At 37.8% G+C, this 23399-nt stretch overlaps 1 protein-coding gene across 1 annotated transcript in view; it reads right to left on the reverse strand.

Annotated features, from left to right (window-relative positions):
• Window positions 1-23399, reverse strand: part of LOC122422197 (cytosolic beta-glucosidase) — a 121236-nt gene that overhangs the window by 65665 nt on the left and 32172 nt on the right. Inside the window, exon 2 of the mRNA XM_043438511.1 lies at window positions 9381-9608. Within this exon, the coding sequence (XP_043294446.1) occupies window positions 9381-9608 (228 nt within the window). The remainder of the gene's footprint in view (window positions 1-9380; window positions 9609-23399) is intronic.

The following is a 23399-nucleotide window of genomic DNA, read 5'->3' on the forward strand; positions in this document are numbered from 1 at the left end:
CATTGCAGGGAGATTCTTTACTCACTGAGCCACCAGGGAAGCCCCTTAAATGTTAGTAGGGACTACAAATAAATTCATAAATAATTATCATACAGTATTATTATTAAAGGTAAGTCCCCATCCCAAAATGAGGGCATATGAAAATCTACTCTGAAAGCAGAGTAGCAGCATGGTCTCAAAAGTGAACTATGGTGACAGGTTACCTAAGTTCTATCCCAAAACCTTCACCTATTAGTTCAGTTACCTCAGGAGAGTTACTTTATCTCTCCGGGTTATCTTTTCTTGTCTGTAAAATGTAGGCAATAATAGAAACCTAATGAACTGATAAATTGAACATGCTTCAAACAGTTCTTGGCACAGTTAACTATGATTCTAATAATGATTATTATTGTTATTGTTGTGATGAGTGACATCTAAACTGATCCTTTAAAGATGGATACAAATGACCCACATAAGGCAAGGAGGAGAGATCCAGGAAGAGAAAAAAAGGAAACAAATGTGCAAAAGGCCAAAAGAAGAATGGAAATAAACAAAGACCTCCCAAATGTGAACAGTCTGCTTATTCCAAGTTTGCAGCAAGGAGCCAGCCATTATCACTAGCATCTGGCAGATACTCAAAGGCCATCAGGGAGGCAGGAAAGTTTCACAATAAAAACAACGAGGGGAGGATCCAGGTACCTTCTGATTGAAAGCTGTTGGCACAGGGAGGCTGGACGTGGGCTAAATGGAACCAGGGCCTCTTGGGTAATTGGGCTGGGAGGCAAATTTGCCTTTTTCTGATTGGTCCTAAGTTCAGAGAAGAGGACAGAGGAGCAAAAACAAAGAAGGGGCAGTTGTTGACCATATTCTGACTTTTCTGGGTCAACTGCTACAGAAATTGTGGTTTGGCTGCCTGGATTTTTTATGAGGGTCAGAGTTTTACCATCATATATGGCATGGCCATTATTTGTAAATTTATTCTCTTAGAACAATATGGCTCTTTCTGGTAACTGAAAGCTCACAATAAGGAGAATGTATAGCTCAGCAGAAGGGGAATAAGAATAGTGAGAGGTAAGCAGCAGAAGCAGAAGCCAAATTATGCAAGGTCATGGGTTATCTGTCTGTCTGTAAGAATGGGTAATTTTTAACAACAGCTCACTTATTTTGCAAGCATGAACATCATGTGGATCATGCATAGCAACTCCATACTTGGAAGCCCCTTTTGCATGCCATTACTCACTGGGTGGACATAATAAGTTACACCACTCAGAAGATGTCCAAGTTTTAATCCACAGGTCATGTGACTATGTTACTTTACTTCTTGTGTTACTTCAAAGGGACTTTGCAGATATCATTCTGATTAAGGATCCTGAGTTGGGAAGATGTTTCTAGATTGTTCAGGTGGACCCACTCTGCCACGTGAGTCCTTAGAAGTGAAAGAGGATGGCAGAAGAGTGGGTCAAAAAGATGCAACAACAGAAAAAAAGAGGCACAAGAGGAGGCAGCCTGAGAGGGATTCAGCCAACTATTGCTGGTTTTGAAGATGGAAGAAGGGAACCAGCAGCTGAAGAATGCAGGTGGCCTATAGAGGCTGAGAACGGTTCTCAGTTCACAGTCATCAAAGAAAAGGAGACTCCAGTCCTACAACCACAAGAAACTAAATTCTGCTAACAACCTGAATGAACCAAGAAACAGAGTCTACCTTAGATCTTTGTAAAAGAAATGCAGCCCTGTAAGCACAGAGGTTTTTATTCTGGAGAGACCTGTGTCAGACTTCTAACCCACATAATTCTAAGGTAGTAAATTTGTGCGATTTTAAGCAAGTAAGCTTGTAATAATTTGTTGTAGCAGTCATGGAATACTAATACACTCACCAAAGTTTATAAAGCTTTCCTCTCTCTGTAAAAGATCATTCCACCATTCCATCTCTGGGCCTCTGTAAGCCCATATCTCCTCCTTTGTAAAATGGAATATCCAAAGATTTGTATGATCGAATCATCTTGATATTGGACTGTGTTAAGGTTTTCATAGTCAATGCCTTCCACTGGCTTTGAATATAAAAGTAGTATCAGCTTTCGTGTTTTGTATTCATACTATACGTACATGATGTCACACATTTTGTTTAATCCCTGCACTAAGTCCAAGAGGTAGGCATTTTTAGTCTCAATAAACCTATGAAAAAACTGAGATTCAGAAAGTGAGCTCCAGACTTCAAGTGACAATGTTTTCAGAGAGCAAAGCCAACATTTAAAGCCAGTCTGTCTCATGATAGACTGAGCTGTTCCCACTGTGACATTCCCCTTCTTACACTAATGTTTCAGAACCAAAACCAGAGTGATACTGTTTTCCTAACCTTAATAATCACCTACTTTGGATCTGATTCATAATATCATGGTTTTTCTTATTTCTGGAGGAATCAATGATTTATAAGCATCATTTAACATGATGCAATCATTAATGATGGCAATCAATATAATTCAAACAACATGATGATGTGCAATTGAATTGAAGATTTAAAAAATTTAAGTAAAACTTTTTCTAACTCATCAACATGGCAGAGCCACAAAGCATTGCATACTTAATATTTATCATCCCAGAACTTTACTTCTAGTTTTCTCAGTTTATTTAGTACTCCAGTGAAACCTTTCCATGATGCAATGGAGTGAGGCATTGAAGAGCAGAGCTCCAGAGTCAGACAATTCAGACAAGGGATCATGGACAAATCACAGGACTGCCTCTCTATACCCACACTTCCTCATCTCTAAAAGAGGAATGGTAATAGTGTCACCTCAGGAGTATTTAAGCATTAAGAACAAATAGTCAGAGTTCTCTAGCTTTACCAAACTCATACAATTCAGGGTAACTCATTCTATCCATAAATATGTATTTTTGTTTCTTTATTTTTTTATTTCTTGGTCACATGGCATATAGGTTCTTAGTTCCCAAACCAGGAATTGAACCCTCTGCATTGAGAGCAGAAGTCTTAACCACTGGATTGCCAGGGAAGTCCCCATAAATACGTATTTTTAAATGATCATCAGTTACCAACCTAGGGAGCCTAAAACCCCAGGAAGTCATATGGACTCTGTTCTACATCTTGATATTTAGGGCAGGATTATTGTAAGTATTAAAACTTTCATAGCCTTCTATCACAGTTACTATCATCACCTTTGTTTTAATTAAACCCATTCCTTCTTATTTGATCTTTGAAAATATGAAGCATGTTTAAGTCAAAGGTCTTTTGGAAATAGGGAAAAGAAGCCCAATCAGATTAACTCAAATGTAAAGGTGGCATTAGAGGTAGGAGGCTGACTGATAGGGAATGCAGTGAGCATTATTTGAAATGACAGAGAGATATCAGATACCAGATGACAGGAAATAATCACAACTGGAACTTAAAGCTGGAAGCTGAGAAAATCTTAACCTCTCAGAAAAGACTGATGTCTCCTACCCTAACTTCCCTCAACACATCTACGCTGTCCCTCTCCTGCTCAAAAAACCAGTTTCCTTTATGTAGCCAATCTGTTATAGTCTCAAAATGGGCATCCTATCTGATAAGACTACTTCACAACCCTAGAGCCAACCACCCACCAAATCAGGCTTCAACTCCTCAATCCCAAACATCCCTGAGACAGGGAGGCAGTTGGACAGGATTATCTTTTCTAATGAAGTTACAAAATTTATATGTCACGGGGAAATAAGTTTTTCCCCCGTTCAGTCAGCTGTGGCCAAGAGCGGAGCAGAGTCATATAGAACAAAGAAATGGGAAAATTCCCTTAAAAGAGCATGTGGCTGAAACTTTCAAAGATGATGGCTCAGTTCATAAAATAACTATACTGGAATTCTTCTAGTCAAACTGTAAATGCCTTAACGAAGAATGAACTTTGACCTAGTGCCTACCTGTGTCAAACATGTAATTCTTGAGGTTCACTCCTCATTAGGCCCAACCACCAATTTCTCTTGGCATACTCTCTGTGTTAGTTTCCTATAGCTGCTGAAACAAATTACGACAAACTGAGTGGCTTAAACCAACACCGAGTTATTATCTTACAGTTCTAGGCATCAGATGTCCAAAATGGTTCTCACTGAGCTAAAATCAAGATGTCAGCAGAGCTTCATTCCTTCTGAGAGTTCCCAAAGAGAAACCATTTCCTTGCCTCTTCCAGCTTCTAGAGGCTCATGACCCCTTCCTCCATCATCAGAGCCAGCACTGAAACTCCTTGTCTCCTGTCTGACCTCTGCCTCAGTTCTTATACCTTCTCTCTCTGACTGTGATCCTCTTACTTACCTTTTTTAAGGATCTGTGTGATGACATCTATCCAGATAAACCAGGATAATCTCCCCATCTAAAGATCCTTAACTTAAGCACATCTATAAAGTCCCTTTTATCATGTAAGATAATATATTCAGTTTCTAAGAATGAAGACACGGACATCTTTGAGGGGGTATTATTCAGTCTTCCACGCTGCCCAATACAGAGTAGGAGATTAATAAATTCTCCTTTAGTTTACTTAACTACCATTCCTCTAAGTGTGCTAATATTTTAAATCAAAGCGTGAAAGAAATTCTGCATAACCATTCCTTTTCCTTTTTCCTTTCTATTTCCAATAATTGGGTCTTTTGCTAATCACTTGAAACTTATATTTGTGGCAGATATGAAAACGCACTTGAACAGTTGAGAAATACAGAAATATGTGATTTCAGTTGCCAGCTCAATCTCTTCTTGTTAAGCCTCAAAAACTTGACATTTGAAAGAGAAAAGCCATGTAATAATAACACTTTGTAAAATATTCTTCCAGTTTGGGGACATGGGATTTTATTTACAAGTTTCCAAATGTCCCCTCATCAAGCTTTAAAATAGGAAGTCAAATACAAAAACTTGAGTTTCTTGGAAAGGACAGTGACAAGGATTCTCTAATTCTTTACATGCTCTTTGAGAAAATGTTTAAACAGGAAAAAACAAATGATGGCCTTTCTGAGTTAAAACAGTTCCAACTGCTTCAACAGATCACTGCACAAGAATGAGCAACCACTTATTGAAATTCTGCCTACTGGAAGCACCTCCAGTGCCCTCTTGCTCATGGAAAAGTCTGTAATATTAATCAGCTTTGGCTTTACAAAAGCTAGTGCCAAACATAAAAAGCTCAGGGCTGAGACAATGTGATCCCCACGTGAGAACTGCACCAGTGAATCCCTCACATTGTCTGGGTGGCCCCAGTGACTCCAACCCCCTTCCACCAACACTCTCTACCTTCTCTGCTGCCCTGATCTTGGATGTCTAATCTACAGGGAGCTCCATGAACTTCTGTGTATCTGGAGTTGGTGTTAAGCAACTAGACATGTTGAGGTATTGCCACAGGTCCATAATCCTTTAATCCTGGCAGCCATGTTTTCAGAAGTTGAGGATTTTTAGAAAAGAAACACAGTAAATACTATATATTAAGTTTAGCATCCCCAATGGGGGTGGGTCAGCATCCCTTAATATTTCTGCAGTAAAACAGATAAATATTCTCACTAAGCAAAATGAACTGAGATGATATTAAAACTCTGCCATCAACTCAGGTCAGCTTTTGTTGCCTACTTTGTTTTAGAATTAAACTTAGTAAAAAAGGATTCAATATTCAGAAACTTTTGGATTTTAGAATTTCAGAGAAATAATCATGGACCTACATTACAAAGTGGTGGTGTTGTTTATCCCCAAATGGAAACAGTAAAAACTCCAAACTCCTAGAATCATAGGCTAGAAGAGCAGCATGAGTTTTAGTAATGTAGTGCCTCCACCTCGTGTTACTATCAGGGAATTTAGCATAAAGCATGTGTGTGTGTGGGTGTGTGTGTGGGTGTTAGGCACTCAGTCATATCCGGCTGTTTGCGACCCCATGGACTGCAGTCTTCCACGTTCCTCTGCCCATGGGATTCTCCAGGCAAGAATACTAGAGTGGGTTGCCATTCCCTTCTCCAGGGGACCGTCCCGACCCAGGGACTGAACCCAGGTCTCCTGCATTGCAGGCAGATTCTTTACCATCTCGGCCACCAGGGAAGCCCAGCACAAGCATACAAGTGGTTTCATGATGTTGTAAATGTCTCTGGAACCTTACGTTTTTAACATGAGACAGAACTAGGTTGAAGTCAGCTCTAACTAAATGTGCTGTCTTGGCAAATTTATGCCCAGCCTTACACCCCAGATTACCATGATTCCCTCTGTTAGGGAAAGCCCTCCTCACTCACAGGGCTATTAGGAGCATTGACTCAGCAAAAGCAGATTCAGTGCTTGGCACAGGGAGCGGCACATACTAAACACCCAATAAAAGTCAACCACTACAGTGGCAACCCTCTCCAGTACTCTTGCCTGGAGAATTCCAAGGACAGAGGAGCCTGGTTGGCTATAGTCCATGGGATCACAAAGAGTCAGACACAACTGTGCAACTAACTAACTACCCTTAGAGTGATCTCTATGATGGTTATTGATCTAATTCAGTTAAGTGTTTACTGAATTCCTCCCTGTAGGGCACTATACTAGGTCACAGGGGTGAACAAGGCAGACATATCTGCCCATTACCCTGTAAACAGTTTCAGGGATTCTCATATTTCTGTTAAGAGTATGGAGCACTGTCCTTGACACAAAGTAGACACTTACTATACATTTCCTAGGTTGAATTAAACACAAAGTGCTCACAATCAAGCAGGGGATTTAATAATGCCAAGAGTGAAGAGTGTAAGAAATATTCTAAGAGTTTCTCAAAGCACTATGAGAATTTAAAGAAAAAAAAATATTTTTTGTCCTGAAATAGGGACTCTAAAGAAGAGAACACGTTTGTGCTAGACCTTGCACTGTGGGCTGTGCCTAGTCCTTTAGTCATGTCTGACTCTTTGTAACTCCATGGACTGTAGCCCACCAGACTCCTCTGTCCATGGGGATTCTCCAGGCAAGAATATTGGAGTGGGCTGTCATGCCTGCCTCCAGGGGATCTTCCCTACTCAGGGATCGAACCCAGGTCTCCCATACTGCAGGCAGATTCTTTATCATCTGAACCACCTGTGCTAGACCTTAAACGTATACAAAACATTTCACAGATATAGTTGGGAATTTTTTTTTAAAAAGCCATTCCAGGCAGGAGGAAGAACTTAAAAGTTTTTCTTCAAAAGTGGAAAATTACATAGAATGTTTAATAAGTAGTGGGTTATGTGCTTAGGGCATTGTGTGGAGGAATTGCATAGACCATATGCATGGGGGAATTTCAAACTGGAATGCCTCAGAGGTGAGTCAAGACTAAGTCAGGTAAAACCTGAAATGATATATGAAGGAGTTTAGATGACTAAAAAACTTTTATGTTGCTTTGTTTTAGCAGGAGATGATGCAAGCCAGCATGTCTTGGGCCAAGCTTTCAGAAAATTGCTGTGGTGGCATTTTGCACGAAGGATTAAAGGACAAAGAAAGAGAGTGAGAGTAGGTATATCCATCAAGGGCATATCAAAAAGCCCTTGATGAGGATGATAAACATCTAAACCAGGGCAGGGAGAGAGAAGATGACTGGAGCGGGCAGGGGGAAGAAGTTAAAGAGGCATAAGAATGGATCGGATTTGGCAACTAGTTAGATATAAGAAGAAAAGAAAAAAGAAGACTCAAAGATTACTCTTAGCTTTTAATCCTTGAAGGTTATGAGGGTGGCAAACAAAAGAGGGGGTACAGATGATAGATTAAGACGGTGGGAGATTACAAGTTAATTTTTAAACTGAGCAACAAATTACCTCCTGTTCAAAGTCAAAAAATAAAACTGGCCGCTGATGCCAAGAAAGGAGACCTTTAACCAAGAGCAGTTAAAAACAGGGCCTAATGTCTTTAGAATCCAGTCATGGGCCTGCTAAACTTGTATGTTCCTTATCTGGGGGAAGTGACTTGAAAGCCATGGTGTGGTGCATCCGTAAGCTGGGCTTCCATTTCACAATGCAGAGGTTTCCCCCCACCACTACACAGAAAGCAAGTACACAGGTCCACCTAGAAGCTGTTATCACAGACTGTTCTCACTACATTTGTTGTTGCTGTTGTATCCAGGAAAGCAGATAACCTAATCAAGAAGAACCTCTGCTTCAGTGCTGTCTCTTTGAAGTGCAAGTGTGGTGAGGCAGCCTGGCGGTTGTGAGATGCTGAGAGAACATTCCTCCCAAATCCTGCACATTAAGCACCTCCTTGCCTCACCGCATCCCAACCCTAGGAGTCGTGGGAAATCTTATCCAGAACGAAGGAGAAATACAAGTTCTTTATGAAGACGTCATTTCATTGTCATGCAGGGGTTACAAAACTTTTTTTCTATAAAGGACCATGTGGTAAACATTTCCGGCTTTGCAGGCTATACAGTCTTTGCTCCAACTATTCAACGCTACCATAGTAGTGGGAAAGCAACCACAGACTACACATAATGAAGGGGCACAGTTGTACTACAAATAAAACTTTATTTATAAATGGGATCAGGTCAAGTTTGGGTCTCAGGTCATAGTTTGCCAACTCCCGTTGTGTGGAAGGAGTTAGCCAAACCTTAGGCTTAAATTCCAGACCCACCCAAAAATACAAAGTTAACAAAATATCTGGATTTGAACATGCAACTCTGTAAAATGTGGTACTTATACCTTCCTCGTTGATTTGTGGGGTTTAGAGAAAATGTATGCAAAATGCTTCATAAATAATAGGCTTTCAAATAGGGCAATAATCTTTTTCATTACAAGGCATAAGACAAATAATAACTAACACTTATTGAATGCTTTTCTGCTATACCAACTACTGTGTAAAGCACTTTAAAAGACTGTTTCATTTACTCTTCCAACAACACTTGGAAGTAGGAGCTATTACAGTATCCCTTTCTCCTCATGGGGAAACTGAGGCACCAAGCGAGGTCCACGAGATGCTCACAAAGATAGTAAGTGAAATCTCTGGCACTTAATCTAAAGTGAACAGACTCCAGGCCCTCTGGGGCTAACCTCTGTGCTAGCTAATTAACTCCACTAATTCAGCTCCAGTTGAAATGCTCGGAATCTTCTCAAGTTCTGCAGGGCTTTTCATGATTTATCACAGCATAACACAACTGAAAATAGATTATACACAACCTTTAGAAATTCACCTTCAGGTCAATACTCAAGTAACATTTTACATAAGTAAAACACTTATTCCAACCCACTTTCTGCCCATCTATTTCCACCCCTCCGAACAAAGATCTCCAGTTGAGGGAAACCAGAATAACACTGGAAAAGCTAATGGAAACCCATTTCAAAAAATTTATCCTATAATCACTCTAAAAACTTGCAATCTCAAAGCTACGCTGAAGAATAGCATCCTGGATTAATTATGCCAGACTGCAGCAATAACCTTGAATTAAAGCTGCAACCTTCTATTTTTAAGAAACACTTGCCTTTCTGGTTGATGAAACCTGTCGTCCCATCAGGTAACAGACGTGACCAGGAAAGAGAGAAGCGGTAATGAGTCAATCCAAGCTGTTTGATACATTTCAAATCTTCCTCCCACAGAGTGTAGCTGCCACAAGCTACATCGCCAGTCTGGTTCTTGAAAACTCTCTCTCCTCCCTGATGGGTGAATGTGTCCCAGACACAAGGGCCTTTTCCATCTGCATCCCAGCCTCCTGAGAAAAAGAAGAAAATGAAACCGTTACACTCTTGACATCAAGAGGCATATGTGGAATGTAAATATTTGTCACCAAAAGAACATCCCTCATTAACTCAATGTACCATATTGATAACTTTAAAATATGCCTTTAAAATAACATGCATGAGTGGGTTATGTGTTCAGCTGTCCTTGATCCCTGAAGCTGACTGGTGGCAAATGAAAAATTATTGCATAATGCCGCAGCATAGCAGGCTTTCACGGTTCATTATCTGAAGATCTCCCAGCTGGTAGACAGAGGCAGGGCTCAGTTTATGAGCGTCTGAGTTGAAAACATCTCCTTCTTGTGAACATTTCTCCTGGCCCTGACAGACACACCTTGTCCTCATTGTGCATAAAGCAGTCTTGGGACTCTATCTTTGACCCTTGACACCTGAATCCTATCTTCCTGTCATCTAACCCTGGAGCCTGAGATTGTCCAGTCAGCTATTGTGTGAAGGGTGTTAGTTCCTGCCATTGTTGAGATGATAAAAGTATCCTACATTCATTCATTCACACCTCCCTTAATTCAACACATGCTCTGTATCAGGCTCCAAGCTAAGCTTAGTGGATACCAGGGTGAACTCCACTGCAATTCTTGTCCTTGTCAATTACATGAAATTATAAAACAGCCAACATAATGGTTCCTGCAAGAAAGTCAGGGAGAGGTGTTTATCCAGATGTGGGCAAGAGTCAGAAAATTCTTGGAGAAGACACTCCTAGACTGAAATCTAGAGGAGATGTTGACTCATCAAAGTGAAATGCTAGGAGGTAGGGGTGAGAGAAAATAGAAAAAAAAGAGGAGCTAAGAACAGAATAAGCCCAGAGGTAAGAGAGAACATCACACATTAGAGGGACAGAAAGCAAAAATTACATTAGATTTGAAATATCTCTTCACACAGAAATTTTGTCTAAAATGGAAGTTAGAATCCATTTTACGGTACAAACGATTGATTTTTTAAAATCTCATGACTCTTTAATTCCACTTCTAAGGGCATACCCTGAAAGTATGCTCATATATTTTCACAAAAAGATTATATGAGATTATTGAGGAAGGGTTTTCTGTCACAGCAAAATCCTGGAAACAACCTATGTCCTACCAACAGAACAGATAATTAACTTTAGGTATATTCACAGAGGGGAAACACAAATAAGTTGTTACAGTGAATGAATCAGAGCATAGGCAACCCTCTGCTCTGCTCTGACTGTTTGTGTCCCCCCAAATTCAGAGGTGGAAATCCTAACACCCAATGTGATGATTTGGGGAGGAGCTTAAGTCAGGAGAGTGGAGCGTTCATGAATGAGATTGCTGCTTCTAAAAGGAGGCCCCACAGCGCTCCCTACCTCCTTCTGCCCCGTGAGGATACAAGAAGCCTGTGATGAGGAAGAGGGTCTTCACCTGGCCATGCTGGCACCCTCACCCCAACTTACAGCATCCAGAACCGTGAGGAATAAACGTTCGTTGCTTACAAACCCCCTAGTTCACGGTCTTTTGTTAGAACAGTCCAAATGGGCTAAGACACCCTCAAAACTATAATGTTAAGCTAAAGAAAAAAATCAAGATTTGAAATACATATACAGGAATGAATACATGCAGCACAGGAGATTTTTATGGCAGTGAAACTACGAAAATTGTACCTGCCTTTTCCTCTGGGCAGTGGGTCTGTTCCCCTAACCCCATGTTGTTCAAGGGTGGACTATATTCTGTATGACACTATAATAGTGAATACATGACATTATACATTTGTCAAAACCCACACACTGTGAACTTCATTGAATAATAATGTATCAATATTCACCCATCATTTGGAACCAACGACCCACACTAATGCCAGGTAGGGGAAATTGGGGGAATGGGATACATGAGAATTCTGTACTTTGTGCTCAATTTTTCTGTCACTCTAAAATTGCTCTAAAACATAAAGGTTATTAATTTTTAAAAGATTATATACAGTACTGCATCATGTTTTATACAAAATATATAAAACCAAAGATGGATTTCGTGAACATATACATATGAGGTAAACACACAACAGCATGCCTGGAGATGATCAGCTCAAGCTGGTGGCTGCCTTTGGGTAGAAAAGGGAGGGAAATGGAAACAAGCAGGAGCCTGAGGGCCCTTGGCATCTCTTATGTTTCACTCCTTAAGCTGGCTAACAGGTATCTAACAGGCTGTTGATTACATTATCCACAACCATTTTTATATACCTAAAATAGTTCAAAATGACTTTCACGCAAGAAAGGAAGTCACAGCTAGAGTAAAGAGACTAAAACAATTATAGGAAAGTTTTTTAGGTCTACATTTAGCACTAACTTTCTCATATTTTGTGCACAATTCTGATAGGATTAGACATAGTCTCCAGACCAACAAAAAGACAACATGAGCTATAATTTATAGGAGAGAACCGTGGGGACACAGGAAGACTGCTAAAAGAAGGAGCTCTGACAATAGCAAAAATGACAGTTGATATCAAGGCAGGGTATTAAAGATCTATACAAAGAAATTATGAATATAACAAATTATTATACTTTGGAGCCATATCATATAGAGGCAAAAAGTTTTATACATCCCAATGGCTCTCAAGTTATTTCTATACATGGGGTTTAGAGGGAAAAAGAAAAAGAATACTGATATTCAATTTTAGAATGAAATAGGTATGAATACTAAAATACAACTTCAGTCAAGCATGGTATTCATAGTTTGAATAATTGATTTACAATAAATGAAGAAGCTTAATCTCAGAGAGTTTAGGCAGTTGTGTGCTGGTAAATATTAACAACTGGTTGTATATTAAAAAATGTATATACCATTATGTATACATATTTATTATAAATTATATTGGTATAGAGGTATATTGGGATAAAGGACGTATAATACACAATTTCCAAATAACAATATGCAATGCTCTTTACTGTATATTCCTTATAGTCAATTGATTCTCATAGAATACTTGTTTAGATTTTTGCCAGACTCTTATATGGGGAGCCAATCTACAATATACAACCTGACAAATGTGAGTAGTTCTCATGTGACTGTTGACTGGTATCTGCTTAAATTAATGGGTACAGTGAAAGGAAAACAATAATACATCAGAATTTCACTTGTTTATCAGTGACGTGAGCAATTTTCTTGCTAAACTGGTAATAGTTTTCAAACACTGGAAGAATATTTTTTTTGTCCTACTCACAATGTAACCATTATAGGCATATGACACATTCATTTACTCTGCATTATTTATATTTTATCTGTCACTTTCTTGAGTCCAGGGAACCAACAAAACAGTAAACCAAATGCTGACTTGTAGCACTTGCCAATTTCTGTGGTGTAAATAATTACACATGACCAATTTCACCCCCATAGGATAGCACTGAAGGCAGAGTTGCAAGATGAACAATGACATATCATTAGACAGTATTTCTTCTATACAGGTACAAGTAGCCTCAAGGGCATAGCTAATAATAAAATGTGTTAAAATAATTAGGAGATAAGGATTTGAATATTTATTAGCTTTGTTTTTAATATAAATTATTTATTTATGTTTATGTAATTGAATCTTTAATACTGGCTATATATTTAAGAATCAGCTCATAAGGGATTTTCCTGGTTGTCCAGTGGTTAAGAATCCACCTTTCAACGTAAGGGACATGGGTTCAATCCTTGGTCAGGGAAATAAGATTCCACATGCCGCAGGGCAACTAAACCTGAGCACTGCAACTGCTTAGCCTGTGTATTCTAGAGGCCCAGAGCCACCGCAGAAAAGCCCAAACACTGCAGTAAAGAACCCATATGCTGCAACAAAAATCCTATGCGCTGTAACTAAGACCTCATGCAGCCAAATAAATTTAATTTAATTTAATTTAATTAATTAAATTAAAAAGAATCAGCTTGTAAAATTAATGAAAATTTAACAGTGGGCACTGGTGAGCCAGTACAAGCTGGCCTCACATATCACCAATAAGTACTTACCTAAGACAACACTTTTCATTAAGTAGTAGAACCAAGATATGGGGACTTCTCTGGTGGCTCAGCAATAAAGAATCCACCTGCAACGCAGTAGCCACAGGAAATGCAGGTTTGATCCCTAGGTTGGGAAGATCTCCTAGAGGAGGGCATGACAATCCACTCCAGTATTCTCGCCTGGAGAATCCCATAGACAGAGGAGCCTGGCAGGCTACAGGCCACAGGGTTGCAAAGAGTCAGACATGACTGAAGCAACTTGGCATGCACAGAACCCAAGATGTGTTTCCAGATTTGTCTGATACTGAAGTTCAAGTCCTTCCACTGGACCACACTGCTCTTAGTAATAAAGCCTGACTGATGAGTCAACTTATGCCCAGCTACTCAATATATGAAGCATTAGAAATGAATAACTTGACATGCATTTTGGAAGACAGTCCTTCTTAAGTGCTTACAATAAGTTTGACAATTTCAATACACCAATGTCAGCAAGAAAATTCACTTATGTGGAGTAGTTTATTCTAGGTGTATATTAGATGAAACATGTATAAGCAACATTGTTTCTATGAGAACCAGCACATGAATCAAAAATTAACCATTATAGTTGAAATTTTGATAAAAGAAAATATATATAGTGGCCTTTTGAAAATATATATAGTATACTAACAATGAAAAATCATAAAGAGAAATTAAGGAATCAATTCCATTCACCATGCATCTGCCTGCAATGCGGGAGACCCAGGTTCAATCCCCGGATCCAGAAGATCCCCTGGTGAAGAAAATGGCAACCCACTCCAGTACTCTTGCCTAGAAAATTCCATGGACGGAGGAGCCTGGTAGGCTACAGTCCTTGCAGTCACAAAGAGTCAGACATGACTGAGTGACTTCACTTTCTTTCACTTTCCATTCATCATTGCAACAAAAAGAATTAAATATCTAGGAATAAGCTTACCTAAGGAGACAAAAGAACTGTACACAGAAAATTATAAGACACTGATGAAAGAAATCAAAGACAACATAAACAGATGAAGAGATATTCCATGTTCCTGGGTAGGAAGAATCAATACTGTGAAAATGACTATACTACCAAATGCAATCTACAGATTCAATGTGATCCCTATCAGATTACCAATGGCATTTTTCACAGAACTAGAACAAAAAAATTCACAATTCATATGGAAACACAAAAGACCCAAAATAGCCAAAGCAGTCTTGAGAAAGAAGAAAGGAGCTGGAGGAATCAACCTTCCTGACTTCAGAGTATACTACAGTCATCAAGACAGTATGGTACTGGCACAAAAACAGAACTATAGACCAATGGAACAAGATAGAAAGCCCAGAAATAAACCCATGCACCTATGGGTACCTTATTTTTGACAAAGGAGGCAAAATATACAATGGGGGAAAGGCAGCCTCTTCAATAAATGGTGCTGGGGAAACTGGACAACTATATGTAAAAGAATGAAATTAGAACACTTCCTAACATCATACACAAAGATAAACTCAAAATGGATTACTAAATGTAAGACCAGAAACTATAAAACTCTTAGAGGAAAACATATGCAGAACACTCAATGACATAAATCAGAGCAAGATCCTCTATGACCCACCTCCAAAGAGTAATGGAAATAAAAACTGAAGTAGACAAATGGGGCCTGATTAAACTTAAAAGCTTTTGCACAGCAAAGGAAACTACAAGCAAGGGGAAAAGACAACCATCAAAATGGGAGAAAATAATAGCAAATGAAACAACTGACAAAGGATTAATTTCCAAAATATACAAGCAGCTCATACAACTCAATGTCAGAAAAACTAACAACTCAATCAAAAATTGGGAAAAAGACCTAAACGGACATTTCTCCAACAAAGACACACAGATGGCTAACAATACACATTAAAAGATGCTCAACATCGCTCATTATTAAAGAAATGCAAATCAAAACTACAATGAGATATCACCTCACACCAGTCAGAATGGCCATCATCAAAAAGTCTATAAACAATAAATGCTGGAGAGGGTGTGGAGAAAAGGGAACACTCTTGCACTGTTGGTGGGAATGTAAACTGATACAGCCCCTTGGAAGATGGTGTGGAGACTCCGTAAAAAACTAGGAATAAAACCACCATATGACCCAACAATCCCACTCCTAGGCATATACCCTCGGGGAAACCAAAACTAAAAAAGATACACGTGTCCAATTGTTCACTGCAGCACTATTTACAATAGCCAGAACATGGAAGCAACCTAGATGTCCATAGACAGATGAATCGATAAAGAAGTTGTGGTACATGTACACAATGAAATATTACTCAGCCATAAAAAGGAATGCATTTGAGTAGTTCTGATGAGGTGGATGAACCTAGAACCTATTATACAGAGTGAAAGGAGTTAGAAATAGAAAGATAAGCATTGTATTCTAATGCATATACACTGAATCTAGAAAAATGGTACTGAAGAATTTCTTTACAGGACTGCAATGGAGAAACAGACATAGAGAACAGACTTAAGGACATGGGGAGAGGAGAGGAGAGGGTGAGATGTATGGAAAGAGTAACATGGAAACTTACATTACCATATGTAAAATAGATCACCAACAGGAATTTGCTGTATGGCTCAGGAAACTCAAACAGGGGCACTGTATCAATCTAGAGGGGTGGGATGGGGAGGGAAATGGGAGGAAGATTCAAACAGGAGGGGATATATGTATACCTATGGCTGATTCATGCTGAGGTTTGACAGAAAACAACAAAATTCTGTAAAGCAATTATCCTTCAATTAAAAAATAAATTAAAAAGAAAAAAAAAAATATATATATATATATAGTAGCCAGTATTCATATGTCACTCAGTCATGTCCAACTCTTTGTTACCCCATGGACCATAGCTCACTAGGTTCCTGTGTCCATGGAATTTTCCAGGCAAGAATATTAGAGTGGGTTGCCATTTTCTACTCCAGGGGACCTTCCCGACCCAAGGATCAAAGTCATATCTCCTGCATTGGCAGGTGGATTCTTTACCACTGAACCACCTGGGAAGCCCACTCACTAGTACTTGAAAGTAAATTTTCCTGAATGAATGATATTAATAATTCATTTCTTCATCAGGCATTTTCTCAAGATGTGATTATGCCTACTCTTTAAAAGTTCTGACCATTCTTTATGAGGAACAAGACTACTGTTTGCAGGCAGATTACATATTGAGCTCTCCTTCAAACAACAAGTGCCTGATAGAATATGGAAAATTTGGCATTGTATTGTTAAATGTGCCATCCATCTTGCAAGATGTTAGGCAACACAAAATCAAAGTAAGAGAAATTCTGAAGCATAAATGAGTAGTGATGCAGGATTTTGTCTTCAGAGCATCTGAGAAGCCCAGATGTTGTGAGCTTCCATTTTAATGGTCTGTGGGACAAGGGAGTAAAACAATTCTAAAGCTCACCAAAGATGGGAAACTGATGATAAGATGTTCACACAAGTCTGGTGATGCAAAGACTCCACACACTTGGCCAGAATAAACAAGAAACAAGTTCTGCCTAAGAAAGAGACAACAAAACAACTGGCCTGTGGGAGAGAAATTACTCCTCAGTTGAGTGACTGCACATGAGCACATATGTAACCACAACTCATCTCTCCATTAATTAAGAGTGAGAATGGAGAAAGATTTTAGCAGACATATAAGCTCTCACAGGATATTGGAAAAATTTTCTCTCTCATTGGATATTACTGGAGGATAAATTTCTCCAAAACAATGATGTTAACCAAGAAAGAGAAAGATCTAGGATCCAGGAAATGAAAAATTCAGCAGGATAAATCTCCAGAATGATGTAGCTGTGCAGCAAATTCCAGGAGTAACTGGACAATTTGCGCATGTCATAGGCTACGGGAAATACTTCTTTAAGAGTATTAATCTACTAGAATATTTACTTTGATATTCCTCAAATTTTAAAATATTTCCTACTGAATTGCCAACATGCACAAAAGTAGGCAGAATTGTACATCAAAGTCTCACGCATGTACATGGGGCTTCACAGTTTCCCACCTTTTGCAAATCTTGTTTCATATCTATCCCACCCATGCTTTTTCATTTAATCTGTAAACATTTCCATATACTCTCTGACAATATTTTTAACTGGGGTCAAATACACATAATATAAAGCTTGCCACCCTAACTATGTTTAAGGAGTACAGTTCAGTGACACAGAGTGCATGCACATCGTTGTATAATCATTAACATCCATCTCCAGAACTCCCTTTATTGTGCCGAAGTGAAACTTTGTACCAGCTCAGCAATGATTCCCATTCTCCACAGTACTGGAATTGTGTGTGGTGGGGGCTGGTGGGGAGGAGAGGTGGTGAAATTGAGAAGGGAGAGGGAGAGAAGGTGGACAAATGGGTAAATCATCTTTCACAGGGAGAATTCAATAGATTACACCTACAACAGGCAAAAAACTCAAAACCTAGGAATATAAGCATGCCATTTAAGACACAGAAGTCAATGCCAAAAGGATTAACCAACAGAATTAAAAGAGGTTTCCTCTAAAGAAGTACATGGAAGAGAACAGGGAGTCGATAGTTTCTAAAACAGTTTTGTTTTGACTCTTTAAATTATTTTATTTTATTAACTTTGATTAGCTTGAAAATGAATTTAAGTACTATTAAACATAAGAAAAATGGCATTGCAAATATACTATTAAATATGGATATATTAAATATAGATTATGTGGATAATCTAAACAAGCTGTTAACATGCAGAACAATAACAAAATGTCTGTTTTATGAGAATTAAAAAGACTAACTAGATAGAATTAAAATCCTGGACCAAAAACTATAAATATATCTATGTGTAGATATGTATTGGAGAAGGAAATGGCAACCCACTCTAGTATTCTTGCCTGGAAAACCCCATGGACAGAGGAGCCTGGCCGTCCATGGGGTTGCAAGAGTCGGACACAACTTAGCGACTAAACCACCACCATACATATATCTATATACATATACATATATGTATATACATATATCTACATATATACACATATATATACATATATATATATGAAAGCAACAAGGTAAGAAATCAGAGTTAAAGTGTTCTCAGGTTTTTATACTATTTAGAAGGGGACCTTAACATTTTACTTTGTTGTATTTTGTATTCAAATTAAAATTTCTAAGCTAAGCACTTTAGGAAAAAATGTAATTTATAGTTTTAAAGATGAGTCCAACACATCTATTGCAAGTCTGTGCCAGGCTCTACTCTAATCAGTTTATATATATTAACTCTTCACAACAATATTATTAAGTAACTGCCATTATTAGCCTCATTTTCAGGAAAGGAAACTGAGAAATGAAGAGGTTAATTAACTTGCCCATTTCAGTTTGTACTAAAGCTGAGAGATGAATTCCAGAGCCCATGCTCTTAATCATCATGCTAAATAGGAAAAACTAAATAAATTTAAAAGGGGGGGGGCAAGAAAACAATTTTTTAAAATACATAGAAGTGATAAGGGAAAAAAGCATAAAGTTAAGTGGCATGACAAGATATAAATGATCACTTATAACAATATGTCAATGGACTAAATTCCCCAGATAAAAGACAAAGACCGACAGACTGTATTTTTTTTTTTTTTTAAATCCTGGGATGCACTGTTTACCAATACACCTAAGACCATGTTAAAAATAGAAAGTCAAAATATAGAGGGAGAGATTCCTCCTTCCCCTAAAAAAACAAAACCAGAGGATTTCAAGGAGGGAAAAACAGCATTACTTGAGATAACATGGGTCACCACATAGTGACAACACTGTTGCATGCATCTAAGAATCTAGTTTCAAAATATGTGAAGCAAAAATTGATACAACTGAAATGTAAAGTTGACAAATCCACCTCCATAATGAAAGATTTTAATTACCCAAGTTTTATCAAACATTTAAAAAATAAAACCAAAAATCTCCACACACAGGAATTATTCAAAAAAAATAAGAAAAAATTCCTCAACTCATTTTATGTGCCTAGAATAACTTTGACACTAAAACCTCTCTCAGCAATTGAAACAAGAGAAAGTAAGGAGAGCAGGTATTAACAAGCTTGATCTGACTGATATATTTGACATTGCATGATAATAAATGCTTCAATTTTAAAAATATACATTCTTTTCATGCAGACAGAAACATTATGAAAGTTGAGCACAAATTGGTTCATAAATAAAGTGACCATAAATTCCAAAGGATTGGAGAAATACAGATGGAAATCCCTGATCAATCATGTTAGAATGATTGAACTACAGTATATTAGTTCATTCTTTCAGAAATCTGAAAAGGAACATCTGAATAGTTTGGGAGTAATGAAGGCATAATAGTGGTCACCAGAAAATATTAAAAACTAAGTAACAAAAAAATCAAAACATTGATATCTAGCTTAAGTGGTATTTAGAGAAAAAGCCTTAATGAAGAAAAAGTAAGAGTTACAGCTAATAAATTAATATAAGACTTATAGCTAATAAGCCAAAAGAATATATAATAGAATTATTTTTAAAATAATTAATCTGAAAAAGAAAAAGAGGGGAAAGAGAATAAAGACAGATGGAACAAAGAGAAAACAAATAGCACAATGGTAGATTTAAACCTAACTATATCAATATCATTAAATGTAAATGAGTCTAAATGACCCAGTTGAACGGCAGAGATTATCAGAATGGTAAAAACACCAGACTCAGCTATATAGTACCTAAAAGAAACCCTTTTTAAATATAAAGATAAAGAAGCTTAAAAGTGACATAATGGAAAAGAGGTACCATGTTAACACTAATCAAAGAAAACCAGAGTAGCTATATGAATAACTCTGTAGATTTCAGAGCAAGAACATTAGCAAGTATAAGGAAAGACATTTTCCTATATAAAAGGGGGCCAATCTATCCAGAGGATTTATAACTGTAAATATCTATTTACATAATAACAGATTCAAAATACATGTAGCAAAAACTGATAGAGCATAGACTGCAAAAAAGTGGGCAAAAAATTGCAAAACATAGACAAATCCACATTTGTTTTTGGATATTTCAATTATTAACAAAAGACCAACAAGACTACAAAAAATGGACAAAATACGTGAATAGTTCATTCACAGAAGGAGAAACAGTGCTAGTAAACATTTAAAAACACATAGGAGATCATTTTAAAAAAATAGGGAAATGCAAATAAAAATCACAATGAGATACCATTCTACAGCCACACAGTTGGCACAAATTTAAAAGCTGGATAATATCAAGCATCAGAAAAATTGTTGCAAAGCAGGAATGTTTAAACACTGCTGGTAGGAGAACAATAAGGAAATATCTAGCAAAGCTGAATAAGTATATATATCAAAACCCCATAATTCACATACCATAATATACCCTGTTTCTACAAACATAGACCTGGACACATATATAATCATGATTGCAAAAATAAAAACTCTCACTGGAAACAGCCTAAATTTCCTTTGTCAGGATAATAAATCAATGAAGGAATAAAATAAACCACAGAATAGTCATACAATGAAAGACTACACAGGAGTAAAAACAAATGAACTAATTCTGTACGGACCCTCATGCATAAATTTCCCAAATATAACACTGAGAAGGAAGAAGCGAATTGTAAAAAAAGAAAATACACACAATGTTATTTCTATTTATATAATGTCCAAAATATGTAAAGTTAAGTAAGAAACTGTTTAGCTATATAGTGCCACGTGCTAAAATCATAAAGAAAAGCAGGAAATGAACAAATGCAAAATTCATCTTAGCAGGTATCTTTGGGAAAAGAGATAAGGAGACGGTACTGGGAAGGGGTCCTAGAAACATGGTGAGTATAGAGCTATTTTTATTTTTATTCTATATGTAAATTATAAATGTTTTATCTATTGTTTTTAAAGTTTGTAATACATTTTATTTTTCATAGTAAAGGCCATTTACTGAACATTAGCTCTCTGTCTCTCTCCTATACCAGCAACTTACATCAACCAATGTATTCTAACCCTCACAATAACCCTTAGGTGTACTATGATTACTAATAAGAATAAATGTATAAAGATTGAATAACTTTACAAGATCATTTAACTAATAACTGTGACTATCAAACATGATACCCCAGTCCTATCCTTATTAAAATCAACTTATGTGAGTCCTGTGCAAAAGGAAGTCTTTTTTTATGAATTCATGTTTCATTCCACCTCTGTAATTTCTCAAATAATAATTGCAATATCCACTTTCCTTTGAGGACCTCACAGTCTGAGTGATATCAGACAGGTAAAGTCTTAGACTATGTTAAGGTAAGCACTGCATTAAAATCATGGAAAAACACTAAAGGAGAACCAAGAAGCAAGCACTCAAGAGTTACTCCACCACTGGGAGGCAGATAGACTTGCCCATGAGAAAACATTTTTAAGGCAGGTGTTGAAAGATGAGTAGAAGTTATGACAGTGGCTCTGACAAGGGAAAAGCAAATGCATAATTCTGTGGAATTGCCAGGGTGAACTGAAGACAGAAGGCACCAGAAGCCCATAAACCAGTTAGCAGTTTACTGCAATGTTTTTGGCAAGAAATTATAAACTCCTGTGTTTTTTTTAGTAATTTGGAAGAAAATAACAATGTTTCTGAAATTCTTACCATATGAGGACATAGAAGAGAATCCCATAAAAATGTAAAATATTGATATTACCTACAAAAACTAAACATCAAAAACTTCTAAGGCTGCAAAGGATTATGGAAAGAGCACAGATTCTAAAGCTGGCATGAAAGAGTTTCAGTTCCATCTCTACCTATTACTTGACTTCTCTGTATGTAAAAATTAAAGGATAATATCCACTTTGTAGGGTTCTCACAAAGTCAACTGAGCGAAAGCAAACATGTTTAGCAGGGCATGTGGCAGACAGTATGTATCCAGTGAGTGTTAGTTTTCTCCTCTTCTAGGCTCAATGCAATAGTGGGGGAATAAAAAGTGAAAGTGTTAGTCTGACAAAATGATAGAGTCTAACTCTTTGCAACCTCATGGACTGTAGCCCTCCAGTTTCCTCTGCCCATGGAATTTTCCAGGCAAGAATACTAGAGTAGGTAACTACTCCCTTCTCCAGAGGTTCTTCCTGACCCAGGAATCAATCCTGGGTCTCCTGCATTGCAGGCAGATTCTTTACCACTGGGCCACCAGAGAAACCAAAAATACTAACTAAAAATGTACACAAAAAGTGACCAGTTGCTTTCTTTTCTTCTTTCTGTGACCATCTCTTGATGCCAGAGTGCACATGTAGGAAGCACTCTAACTCATAATATTTGTAAACTTGCCTGTGATGAAGATTCAGTGTCTGGACCTGCATGCTTGGGCCTATGGGGTCTTCAGCTTCCTGGTTTAGAAGCTGACCAAGCTGTTTATCATTATAAACAGTATCATGTCACTTTCACTTTCACCATAACAATGCCCTTTGTGAGGGCACAGATCTATAGGCCTCAGTTTCTGCACAAAGGCAATCATGTCAAGTAAACGCTAAGAGTGTGAATGTGTGTGTGTATATATACTTTTCCTTCAAAACCCCCAAATGATGTTACTTTACAACCTCTTCTCCAGTAACTCTCCACCACGACCACACCCTCCTCAGCATACACCCTGGACAAATAACACATAGCATAGAGTCATTAAAAGTATCTTTTCTCTTTCTGACTGATATTCCATTGTATATATGAACCACATCTTTATCCATTCATATGTTGATGGACATCTAGGTTGCTTCCAGTATATGCATATATATGGAATCTAGAAAAATGGTACTGCTGAACCTTTGTAGGGAAGG

The sequence above is a fragment of the Cervus canadensis genome, chromosome 19, assembly GCF_019320065.1.
Source record: "Cervus canadensis isolate Bull #8, Minnesota chromosome 19, ASM1932006v1, whole genome shotgun sequence".
Classification (NCBI taxonomy): domain Eukaryota; kingdom Metazoa; phylum Chordata; class Mammalia; order Artiodactyla; family Cervidae; genus Cervus; species Cervus canadensis.